Source organism: Lytechinus pictus, chromosome 5 (genome assembly GCF_037042905.1).
Source record: "Lytechinus pictus isolate F3 Inbred chromosome 5, Lp3.0, whole genome shotgun sequence".
Taxonomy (NCBI): Eukaryota; Metazoa; Echinodermata; class Echinoidea; order Temnopleuroida; family Toxopneustidae; genus Lytechinus; species Lytechinus pictus.
This window is the reverse complement of record NC_087249.1, coordinates 20803251-20815602: the sequence shown is the minus strand read 5'-3', so window position 1 is coordinate 20815602 and position 12352 is coordinate 20803251. Positions and strand designations below refer to the sequence as shown.

The window sequence follows — 12352 nt, the reverse complement described above, 5'->3', positions numbered from 1 at the left end:
CCGAGATTGAAATATTTTGGCAGTACTATCACATCATGGTCACCTTAATGCCATCTTAATTTCAAATTATCTGCCACTACAAATCTTAATGGTGTTGTCCTCTTTGGAAAATGATTTTGCGATGCACTGTAGAAAAAAGTATAAAGTCTTACTGCTTACTCTCCCAATACCTACATGAAAACAGAAAACTTAGGAAAGAATACATTACAGTTAAGATAATAAATTAGAATATAATCTACTTTAATGACAAAATAAGAATGATAGCTCAATACAGTCAATCTTGTAAAAATCAACACTTGTTAAAATATTTAAGCCAAGTACTTATAGGGATGTTTCACATTAAATTGTGACTTTATAAAATTCATGCTCAAATACCCGTGTGGTGCCTATAACCTTTAATTTCCTAATTGATGACTGCGCTGTAGCATGGTTCTCCGGAGCATGATCAAACCAATACAGAGCAACATGAAATTATACTTTAAATCTTGATGAAATGCCCCCAGTTGTCAAGAATGTAAATCACATTCACAAGTCCTTTTTCTCTGTAGCAATAACTAAACTCTAAGACTAATTTTTACCAAAGCCATTGGTCGATTCAAGGTTGACTGTATAGTTTTACGAAGACCTCATATTCAAACTATACAATCCAGCAAACACCTGTGAGAATACATTATATTCCAGATATCTTAGATTAAACTTATTCATAGCTTTGAACTTTACTTTTGGACAGTTTTCTACTCCATGCTCATTTAAATGCATTTTCATAAAACTAAGCCCTGACGGAATGGTTTGATGGTACCATAATTTTCACAATACACATTCAGTGCCTAGTAAACAGAAAGAGAGAATATCCAGAGTATGATATTCCTCTTTCTACACCAAACTACCATTTTAAAGAATATGATATGGTAGATAATATTCTATAATATAGTAGGAGAGCAATAATAAAATAAAAACAGTAAATTATGACTAAATTAAGATTGAAAGAAATGTAATATGAAGGAACAACCTCTGAACCATCTCCGGGGCTGTTTAAAAAAACTATTCGTAAGTTACCAATGACTTTATGCATGACTTGTGAACCTTTCTTGTGCTACATGATATATCCCTATGTAGCTGACTTCATACATAAGAACATGTTCCAGTCATGACTGGTGACCTTTTTTTGTGCTGCATGATATATCCCTATGTAGTTGACTTCATACATAAGAACATGTTCCAGTCATGACTGGTGACCCTTTCTTGTGCTACATGATATATCCCAATGTAACTGACTTAGCACCTTAGAACATGTTCCAGTCATGACTGGTGACCCTTTTTTGTGCTACATGATCTATCCCTATGTAGTTGACTTCATACGTAAGAACATGTTCCAGTCGCGCATAAAGTCACTCGTAACGTTACAATCAGCTTTATGAAACACCCACCCTCGTGGTATGATTGATTCATAAGCCATTTTAATTCCTACTTTAGAGGGGGAAAAAACATGCCAATGGTTATGACACAGTACATTGCATTCTTACCAGAAAGCCTTACTTCTGGGATCATGAACTTTATAAAAAAAATCTTCCAACATACCTCTGTGCTTTCCTGTGGCATTGTCTGTCATGATGTGCACATCTTCTACCTGAAAGTAAAAAAAAAATATATTGAAAGGAAAAAAAAACAGTCATAGCTTTTAAAGAGTATATAAATAATATATACACATCATTGAATGCATTAGTATAAATTACAAACACAACAATCTAACACTGTAAGTCCATAAATAGGGACAGAGGATTACAAAAATTATTTTTAACAAGTTGAGCGCCTCTGGCAGTCTCGCCTGCATTATGTGATTCAATATAGCAGCAGTGCGGACTTTGAAAACAACTATCAAATTATTATTAAAAAAACACAATTCCTATAATAATATAATACTATGCTCACTGACCCTAAATGACATTTTACCTTGATGTGACCTAAGACTTGTGCAAGATGATCAGTGATATTTTATTATCCCTACATGTATGTTCACATTTCAAAGTTATGATGGCAATTCAACGATTGCCCCCAACATTGCAAAAGTTCATTGACCTTAAATGATCTTTGACCTTGGTCATGTGACTTAAAACTCGCAGGGGATGTTCAGTGATATTTTATTACTCGTATGTCCACGTTTTATGAACTAGATACATAAACTTTCAAAGTTATGATGGTAATTCAACAAATAATCCAATATGGCCAAAGTTCATTGACCCTAAAATGACCTATGACCTTGGTCATGCAACCTGAAACTCAAGCAAGATTTTCAGTAATACTTCATTGCCCTAATGTCCAATTTGTATTGGTAAGTACTGTTCGAATGCATGTAAACACTTGGACCCGGACGTACTGTACCAGAAAGTCTAGTAATTGATGGCAGGCGTGAGTCCCATAGCTAACTGCACCGGTTATTGTGTACATGTATGATTAGCGATACAATCAATTATAACGTCATTACCCATGGTATAATCTACAAAACTATAAGATCAAATTCTGTGAAAAATCTCACTGCTCATTAATTATGCTAATATATGCGTAAAATAAAAAGTTTGCTCTGATTAACTAAATAATGCACCTGAAATGCCAATTTTTGGTTCAGACTCTTTATGGGAATCTGATCAAATGTACCCTTAACCCTAACTATGCCGGGCTTTTTTGCTTTTTTGGCTGTTTTGTGGCCGGGGGGGGGGGGGGGGGGTTGATTCAACCCCCCCCCTGAGATCTCGGCCGTCGATCGCGCGAGCGCCGCAAAAATTTGCACGCTGGTAGTGTGCGATGTAATCTACAAGGCTGTATGGTAAAATTATCCAAAATAATGAGATTTTATTTTATATGAATTAATTATGCTAATTTATGCATAAATCATACTTTTTGCTCTAATTCACTAAATAAAGCTCCTAGAATGCTAATTTTTGGTAAAATTATTCTTTGTAGCATTCTTAACAATGGCAATTGAAAAAAACTTCAGTTTGGAAATCAATTTCTTATGTATTTTATTGTTTTATGAATTTCTTATGTATTTCTTTGTTTTTCAACCTTTTGTTTTTCTTTGTTTTTTTCACCAGATTTATTGCACAACCTTTTTGAAGCATAATTATGCTAAAATCAATTGCTTTCAGCTGTTTAAAGTAAAAATAATCATATCTTTATGAATAAGATGAGAAAACTCAATTTGCATTGACTTTGTACACAAAATCACGTTTTTTAACAATTTTTCATCTGACATGCACTTACAAAATGTTGCGTAATTTCGGAACCGCGTACCCGGGCGTCGTAAATTTTATCTCAAAAGATGCGCGAGACTTAAAAGTATAAACTCTGCGAGTGGCGCGGTCAAAAAATTTCGCGCGGCGAAATGATCGCAGAAAATGTTGAGGGGGGGTTGATTCAACCCCCCCCCCCGGCCATTTTAGGGTTTAAAAAAATTTCAACATCACATAATTTTTATTTTTGTATGTATTGTATCGTTTTTTTAAATTTCCTATGTAGTTCTTTGTTTTTTTTACTTTTTTTTATTTTTTTCAATAGAAATTGTTGGGGACTTTATTTTGACCATTAACATGATGAAATTAACTTATTCTAATCAGTAAAATAAAAATAATGACACATTTGTGAATTTTGGCTAAAAACACTATTTGCATTGGATTTGTACATAAATTCACGTTTTTTGAGCAATTTTGGGTCTGCATGCATTTACGAAATGTTGAGTAATTTTGGAACGGCATACCCAGGGGTGGCAATTTTGGTCTCAAAAATTGCATGAGACTTGAAAGTAAAAAGTCAGCGAGTGACGGGGCCAAAAAAATTTGTGCGGCGGATTTATCGCAAAAAATGTTGACGGAGGGGAATGATTCAGTCCCCCATCTTCTAATGAGATAAGCACAAAATTTGATGTCCTGATTATTCATATATTCTTTTGAATTGTATTTTTCATTAGATCTACAAAAACAATGCGTCCACAGGCAACTGGTATTTGTCCAAGTACAATGTTATATATGATAATGCCATTCAAAGTAGAAATGCTACAAATGCCTTCATGGTATGTTATTCTAGTCACCTGGTCTATGCAATTTCTGCATTTAAGGCATGCTAACATAATATCTTGCTTTGAAATTGCCTATCATAATGACAGAAAAGGTTGTTTGACCAAAACTGCCCATGAGGTAACTACGAACTGGTCTATTATCACAAAAAAAAATATCACAATCCTGTTTCTCACCACTCCAAAGGATTTGAAGATATCATAAAGATCCTCCTTGCCTGCCTGCTGTGAGATACCCCCAACAAAGACCTTCTTGGTTTTGTTATCGTCAGGTACGCCACCTCTTGGTCTAGATCCTCGGGCATTGCAAGGTTTTGTGTCCAGCTGCAACAGAGAGAAAACCAGTAAGGGTAGTGTTTACCACGACATGAAAATTTTGGTTCCATGGCATTTGCTCCGGCGAATATTGCTCCGCTCTAAATTCCACACACCAATCGAATGACCAACTTCAACCTCGGGTTTAACACTATAACCTACCCTAAACCTAACATAAAACCCTATTGCAGTCCTAACCCTACATCTTAGACGAGATCACACCCGCAGCAATTGATGCAGGAGCAAATGTCGGTGTCACCAACATTTCTAGGATATCTATCTACATGTGAATCAGCTCAGGTCGATCATCTTACGACCACAATAATCTGTTTGATTTTGGAGAAATTTTACTTAGAAAACATAAATATTGCATGATTGGCTTTTTCTGGGGCCCCACTAAAGAAACAGTAGCCCTTTAAATGCAACTTGAAAGTAAAGTGCAAGTCCCAATTACAGTTGTTGTTTTTTAGGTGAGAATCAATTTGCTTTGATTTCTAGTGTTGCTTTCTGCAATGGGCACCAGGTTGAAAATTACAAACATATTTCTTACAGTATCACACTCTTGCTAAATTTAGAAACACTTTAAATTGTAATATTTTTAAGCAGCTATTACTTGAGTGACCTAAAAGCTCTCCAAACTCTTTCCCTGACACAGCAACAAGGGGATTTCAAGAAGTTTCATTAGTTCACGAGAAAATGCATAGGCCTAATGAAAGAAAACCTGGGCCCATATTCATAAAACCTGAAGAAATCTAATTATCCTAATTGCACAAAAGTCCATATTATACAATTTTAGGTGATTCCTAAACTTTTAGGCCGGTATTCTGAAGTCAGGTTTAAATTAAACCCTGGTTTAAAGTTGTGGTTTAACTATGGAGAGCCAATTGGGGCAAAAAACCCTAACAGTACACATCCAATTTATTAACTCATTTGACACTTATATTGTCCATATTTGTCTCTGAATGATACCTGAAGTATTTTTCTTCATTATGAAAGCAAAAGGAAACTAAATAGTAAACATAAATATTCAAAATAACAAGAAAATTGTTATTATGGCTCCCCATAATTTTAGTACAGAGTTAGACTGAGGTCTAAGTTAAACCTGACTTCAGAATACGGGCCATAAGGTTTATTAATAATATTGGCCAAAAGTCCAAAACATTTATGGATTAGACTAGAGTAAAAGTAAACTAGTTAGACAAGGAACTGACCTCTTTGCCATCAAGTTTATGCAGGCCTTTTTTTGAAATGACATCATCTGCACAGCGTGGATCATCATATTTCACAAAGCCATAGCCCTTATTCGAGCCATCGTTGTTGTCCTTATCCATCATCAAAACGATATCGTTGATCTTACCAAATGACTCAAAATAAGCCCGGAAAGCATCTAAAGATTTAAACAAATATATATTTTCTTCTGATAAATCTGAAATATTTTTATGATTCAATTTCTGTGTACCGGTAGCTTACATGTACATTTGAAATGTATTTGTTTCTGTTGAATAATTTCTAAATGATATCGGAAACAAAGCAATTTTTATATGCTGTCACCACTGATCTTTATCTTATCAACTTCATAGTAAAAATAATAAATAAAAAATAAAAACATTATGAACAGTAAGGGCAAGTCCAAATTCACATTTCTTTTAAATGGTTGAATAGAAGATTTGTTGTAGAGACCATGGAGCATTTAATGAATCATAGTTGGTGATTTTCACTATTTTGCTCTCAGTCATTCACAAAGGGAACTTATTTTACAGGGCCACATGGCCTTATTTTAGTTTCGCTTTTTTTCATTTTCAAATAATTTAGCATGTATTACCCTTTCTTGTTTTCATTGAAAGGCATTCTGTAAACTGTTTATATGTATTTTACTTTTATGAATGTATATAATATTAGTGCATGTATTTAATTTGTATTGTAATGAACTGTTTTTATATGATTATGGAAAATAAATAAAATAAATGATCAAACAAACATGCAAGGATTTGAGCACCCTATGTAACAGTTTCATGAAATCCTTCCTGGATTGTATGAAACAGAAATTAAGTACATTGGGTATCCGAGGATGGCAACTCAAACAGCCAGATTACTGACTTTCAGAAACATATTTTTTTACATTTTTTTCTTCCAAAATGTATATTTAGCTTCAAATGAGTGATAGGTCAATTTGCCATCACATGATCATATCTGCAAGGCTCATGATCGTTATATTATAAGTTCTGACGTCACCTGGCATTTATCTTTAAAGTCATTAGGTGGCAACTTGTACCAGGGTCTTGTACAATAAATTAAATGCTATAATCGCATTGGTAATTACTACAAGGTGGTTCACGAACCACGGGTCTTGCCTGATTTCGTGATCAATAAAAGATGCAATGTGATTCTTTGACTCCCCGATGACCTTTGACGTCATCATCCTTAACAACACACATGTGGTATTATCCAAGGATCATTGCACTAAGTGTGAACATAACTGATAAATGAGAGCAAGTTGAACTTGAAAAAGGATGAACATGACCTTTTGACCCCTAGATGACCTTTGACCTAATCATTCTCATGAGGTCACATGTGGTATTACCTAAGGATCATATGCACAAAGTATGAACATAATTGATGCATATATTAAACAAGTGGAACGCCTCTGGCAGTCTCGCCTGCATTACGCAATCTAATATAGCAGCAGTGCTAACTTTGAAAACTACTATAAAATAATCATTCACAAAAACATCATTCATATAATGCCATAATACCACGTTCATTGACCATAAATGACATTTGAACGGAGACTTAAGACTGTCAACTACACCCATGTCCACATTTCATTCACTCTATCCATAAACTTTCAAAGTTATGATGGCACTTCAACAATTACCCCAACATGGCCTAAGTTTATTGACCTTAACTGACCTTTGACTTGGTTTTGTGACCTGAAACTCACAGGGGATGTTCAGTGATGCTTGATTACTCTTATATCCCAAGTTTTATGAACTAGATCCATAAACTTTCACAGTTAGGATGGTAATTCAACAAATACCCCCAACACGGCCAAAGTTCAATGACCTTTAATGACCTTTGACCATGGTCATGTGACCTGAAACTCGTACAGGGTGTTCAGTGATACTTGATTACTCTTATGTCCAAGTTTTATGAACTAGATCCATAAACTTTCAGAGCTAGGATGGTAATTTAACATATACCCCCAACACGGCCAAAGTTCATTGACCTTAAATGACCATTGACCATGGTCATGTGACCTGAAACTCGCACAGGATATTCAGTGGTACTTGATTAACCTAATGTCCAAGTTTCATGAACTAAATCCATAAATTTTCAAAGTTATGATGGTAATTCAACAAATACCCCCAACTTGGCCAAAGTTCATTGACCCTAAATTACCTTTGACCTTGGTCATGTGACCTGAAACTCAGGCAGGATGTTCACTAATACTTGATTAACCTTATGTCTAAGTTTCATGGACTAGATCCATAAATTTTCAAAGTTATGATAGTAATTCAACAAATACCCCCAACTTGACCAAAGTTCATTGACCCTAAATGACCTTTGACCTTGGTCACGTGACCTGAAACTCGAGCAGGATGTTCACTAATACTTGATTAACCTTATGCCCAAGTTTCATGAACTAGGTCCATATACTTTCTAAGTTATGATGTCATTTCAAAAACTTAACCTTCGGTTAAGATTTTGAAAATAATTTTCCCAACATGGTCTAAGTTCATTGACCCTAAATGACCTTTGACCTTGGTCATGTGACCTGAAACTCAGGCAGGATGTTCAGTAATACTTGATTAACCTTATGTCCAAGTTTCATGAACTAGGTCTATATACTTTCTAAGTTATGATGTCATTTCAAAAACGTCGGAAAAGCGGCGCCTATAGTCTCGCTCTGCTATGCAGGCGAGACAAAAATGAGAGCAAGTTTAACAAAAACTTTAACATTTTTTAACGGACCAACACGAAAAGTGATTTCTAGGTCTCTGCCGAACTTCATTCAGGCGACACAAAAAATCATTACAACCACCACTGTTGTGTTGAAACTTGGAATCTAAGTGTGATATTGTTTAGATGCATGGAATAAATTGCAAAATAACCCCCCCCCCCCCCAGGTCTATCCCAACACTAAGTACCAGATACGTTGTAGAACTGTTCTTGGATTCACTTACCTATAGTAGTTTCCCGGTTCACGCCACCAACAAATATTTTTCTAAAAGAAGGTATAAAAAGATAATTTGGTTAAATCATTTGATGGAATACAGATAAATGAATTCAGAGTTTTGTATAATTATGATTGGTAGCCATGTCTGCTCATCTAAAATACATACTGACGTATAGCAAAATTCAAGTTGGTTTAGCTGCTTAGTGCTTTCTAATTAGTTGTGTCATTCAGTCTTCAAATATTAGAACAACCCCACTCAAAACATCAAAACTGGAGAAAAATTTTGACTTTGAAAAGTAAATAGTGCCCATGACGTCATGACAAAATGTACCCTAATCCTACTAAACTTTTTTTTTTAGTACAGATCGATCGATCATTTGAAGTTTTCCTTACAAATAAGGTCAGGATCACATTTACAAATGATATAGGCCCACATGATTACAAGACAAATTGTTGAAACGTGATGAAAAAACCTAGAACATTTCACGATTATTGACATGATTGATAAGTAACCAAGCTCCGAGAAGGATAGCAAAGACTACAGGACTCTGATATTTTTAATAATATTTGACATTGACATTTGACAATATCAATTAATATCATTTCAATGTCAGGCCAAGGATGAACTTTGGAAAACAGGAAAGTGTGACTGTTCAATATTTATTTTCAAACAATTTTATCAAAAATACAAAAATAGCTAGCTAACGTTAGATACTTAAATCTAACGTTAGCTATATTTTGTATTAACTTTTTATAGGCCTAGCACTACTCTTGGGCCGCACGTTAGAGTCTAACAGTTACAAGGACATGGGTCTATAAAAAAAAAATTCAGTGCAGTGGCAGTGCCAGGCAGTGACATTATTTATGACAGATCTAATGGTGTAGCTGTAGTAAGCGTGAACTGGTTTGCAGCCTACAGGTGCGAAACAAAACTGGCAGTGGGAACATAACACTCCCCCCACGCTATCATGGGAAAAGGTGCAACTATGACGTTAAAACTTTAAAGGGGAGTGAAACCTTTGGAACAAGTGGGCTTGTGTGGAAATGGCCATATGTTTATGTTATGGTTGGATAAACCAGGGAAGTGGGAGTTGCCCGATGGCCGAAGTCACTGTTTTTTTTTTATAATCTTTATTTTGGCCCAGTTCTTTTCATATATTTTTATGAAAGACAAAAATCGATGAGCCCCGTCGGGGGGATTTTGCATTTTGTTTACCCCCTAATGGCGGCTGCTTGATCGCGAGCCATCTGCACGTCTGTGTACTAGGAGAAATTAAAAAAAAATTAAAATGTTTAAAAAACTCCTCGAAACAGACGGCTGCAAGCTGTCTAATGTGACACCACACATCTTTGTCACATTGCCAGTTGGAGGATCTAGATCTAGCCATCTAGGCCCATTTTTTCTAAGTTACACTGTCAATCATGACTGTCTGTAGGCCGTGTGGATCTATTGAGAAAAAGAACAAAGATTAAGAAGTGCTAAAATGTCCCGCCTCAACTTCAACTCGCCTCAACCAGTAGAGGCGCACGGCCAATATTGGAGACTGTCTCCAATGTGGGAGATTATCTCCAATATCAGAGACTTTTGTAAAGAATTTGGGTATCCAATTTCAGAGACAGTCTCCAGTTTTGGAGTCCAATTTCCTTTGTTTACGTTTGCTGCAAAAGGATTACCTTGGCGGCAAATAAAAATGTGATAAGCAGATTCCTCATGAAAAATTACCCCTTTTCACCGTCTACTTTTGTTTTGATAAGGATTTTTGTTGTCAATCACACACAAAACAAATGGGCTTCTGACCTCAGTGAGACAAAATTTTGGGTGGAAAAAATCATGCTTTTGTTGGTGTTGTTTCTTTTGTCCTTTTGCAAAGCAAGTCTCCAATGTGGGAGATTGTTTCCCCTATTAAGGAGTCTCCCATATTGGCCGTGCGCCTCTACTGTCAACTGCTTCAACTCGCAAGTTGAAGCGGGACATTTTAGCACTTTTTAATCTAGCACCGCTCATGATTTTGCCGCCCTCTATACGCGTCACGTAACTAGCTTGCAATAACAATGGATTCAATATAGCGATGTCAACAGATGTAAGTAAACTCTCTTCTACTTTTACTATTTTATCGCATTTTGCAACCATAACTATCCATTTTTGGCCAAACGTTGCCAACCGATATTTTTACCCATGTACAGAAGTGTTATTAACCTCAGATTCTAAACATATTACATAACTAGCAGTTTGGCGCATTTTTATAGTTGCCTTTTTCTTTGGTGTGTGGAAGCCAATACGTAGCCGCGCCAGGCTTCATGCGGGAGTAAGCCTACGTATAGTAGATCAGTAACCCAGGGAACTCGCAGTTACCGTGTTTACCAGGCTTACCGTGTATTTGACCATACTCACGGGACTAGCGTGATTTATGGTCTAAATATTTCTCCAAATGAATTGTGAAAACAGAAATTATGCACTTACCACGATTATATGGATGAAGGTCTAACGAGTGGCAGTTTCCTGACATCGAGGCACAGACTGGAACTTCAAAAAAACGAAAAGTTCTCTCCTAGAGTCCTACTACCCCAGTCTCGATCGGCCATTTTGTTACGATTCATAACAAAAATGGCCGATCGAGACGGGGGTAGGAGAGAACTTTTCGTTTTTTTGAAGTTCCAGTCTGTGCCTCGATGTCAGGAAACTGCCACTCGTTAGACCATCATCCATATCGTGGTAAGTGCATAATTTCTGTTTTCACAATTCATTTGGAGAAATATTTAGACCATAATAAATCACGCTAGTCCTGTGAGTATGGTCAAATACACGGTAAGCCCCTGGGCTCCGGCCCGCTGTGCGGGCCGGATCTCCCTGAGTTAGTAATAGTGATATTAATAATAGTAATATCGTCTTAGACTCACTTAGTCTATAGTATACTATAGTATAGAGTCAGATGACTTTTTACTCCCCAGAACTGGCCCTAGGCCTAGACTCCCTAGTCAATTCGTTTTTTCTCAAACTCGATTTTTCAGTTTTCGCACAAGCTATCTTGCTTGGTCCAAAGCCAGGTTTCATTATTTGAGTTCGATTTTTAGGTGCAAAGAATCCCCCCCCCCCCCCCATCATTTTGCCCATGTATGCACACAAACGTCTGAACAGCTACACAGTGCAGTCCCACTCGTTGTGTTTCTTGCGATTTTTAACTTTAATAATACAGTTCAGCCATTTCACTTTTCAGCCTCACGCTATTTGCCGAGTTTTCGCGTTTCTTACCCCACTTCTTCGCCCATTCTCTTCCCAATGTTAGTTGGAGGATTAAGGACAATGTTCATCAAGCTCCTTGACGCGACTCTGAATCGGTTTGTTAAAACACCTTTTGGAAAAGAAAACGAAATATCTACGTGTTCACGAGCACATCGACGACGTGGAGACGTGACGGGTTTCTGTGCTGTGGTACGGTACGCGGTATATACCGGTACGTACTGTGCATATATCGCCGCAATGTGCGACGTGCCTCGCTCGTGCATAGCGCATATAGCGCATGCATGCATCGCTGATCATCACGGCCCCTCCCCCTCGCCTCACCCTGCTCTAGCTATGGCCTCCCACCCAGTGACCCCCCCCCCCCCACCACCACCTAGTCTGCTGTGCAAACCCTTCACTCGAGTTAATAGGGGTCTGAACGTGCAGCCTACTCATATGCCTTGTGTACTGATTTTTGAAATCCCTCTTGCACACCACCCCATAATACCAATGTCTCTATTATATAGGCCTATTGTTCTCTATGAGGATTTTTATGGCAAAATGCTAAAAGATT

The 12352-nt window shown here is 36.8% G+C and overlaps 1 protein-coding gene across 7 annotated transcripts in view; it reads right to left on the bottom strand.

Annotated features, from left to right (window-relative positions):
- LOC129262298 (heterogeneous nuclear ribonucleoproteins A2/B1-like) overlaps positions 1-12037 on the bottom strand; it is a 29997-nt gene extending 17960 nt beyond the window's left edge. For 4 of the 7 annotated variants that reach the window (XR_010293689.1, XR_010293691.1, XM_054900397.2 and 1 more), the window contains exons 1-5: positions 11809-12036; positions 8566-8606; positions 5593-5768; positions 4244-4390; positions 1579-1627 (exon numbers count right to left, since the gene is read on the bottom strand). Coding sequence is in view for 4 of the 7 variants with exons in the window: in XM_054900397.2 (XP_054756372.2) it covers positions 1579-1627; positions 4244-4390; positions 5593-5768; positions 8566-8606; positions 11809-11867 (472 nt within the window). In the remaining 3 variants the exon portion in view is untranslated. Of the gene's footprint in view, positions 1-1578; positions 1628-4243; positions 4391-5592; positions 5769-8565; positions 8607-11808 lie in introns of all 7 variants that reach the window. The other 3 variants (XR_010293688.1, XM_054900395.2, XM_054900396.2) reach the window with 3 other exon arrangements.
- Positions 12038-12352: the final 315 nt, after the last annotated feature.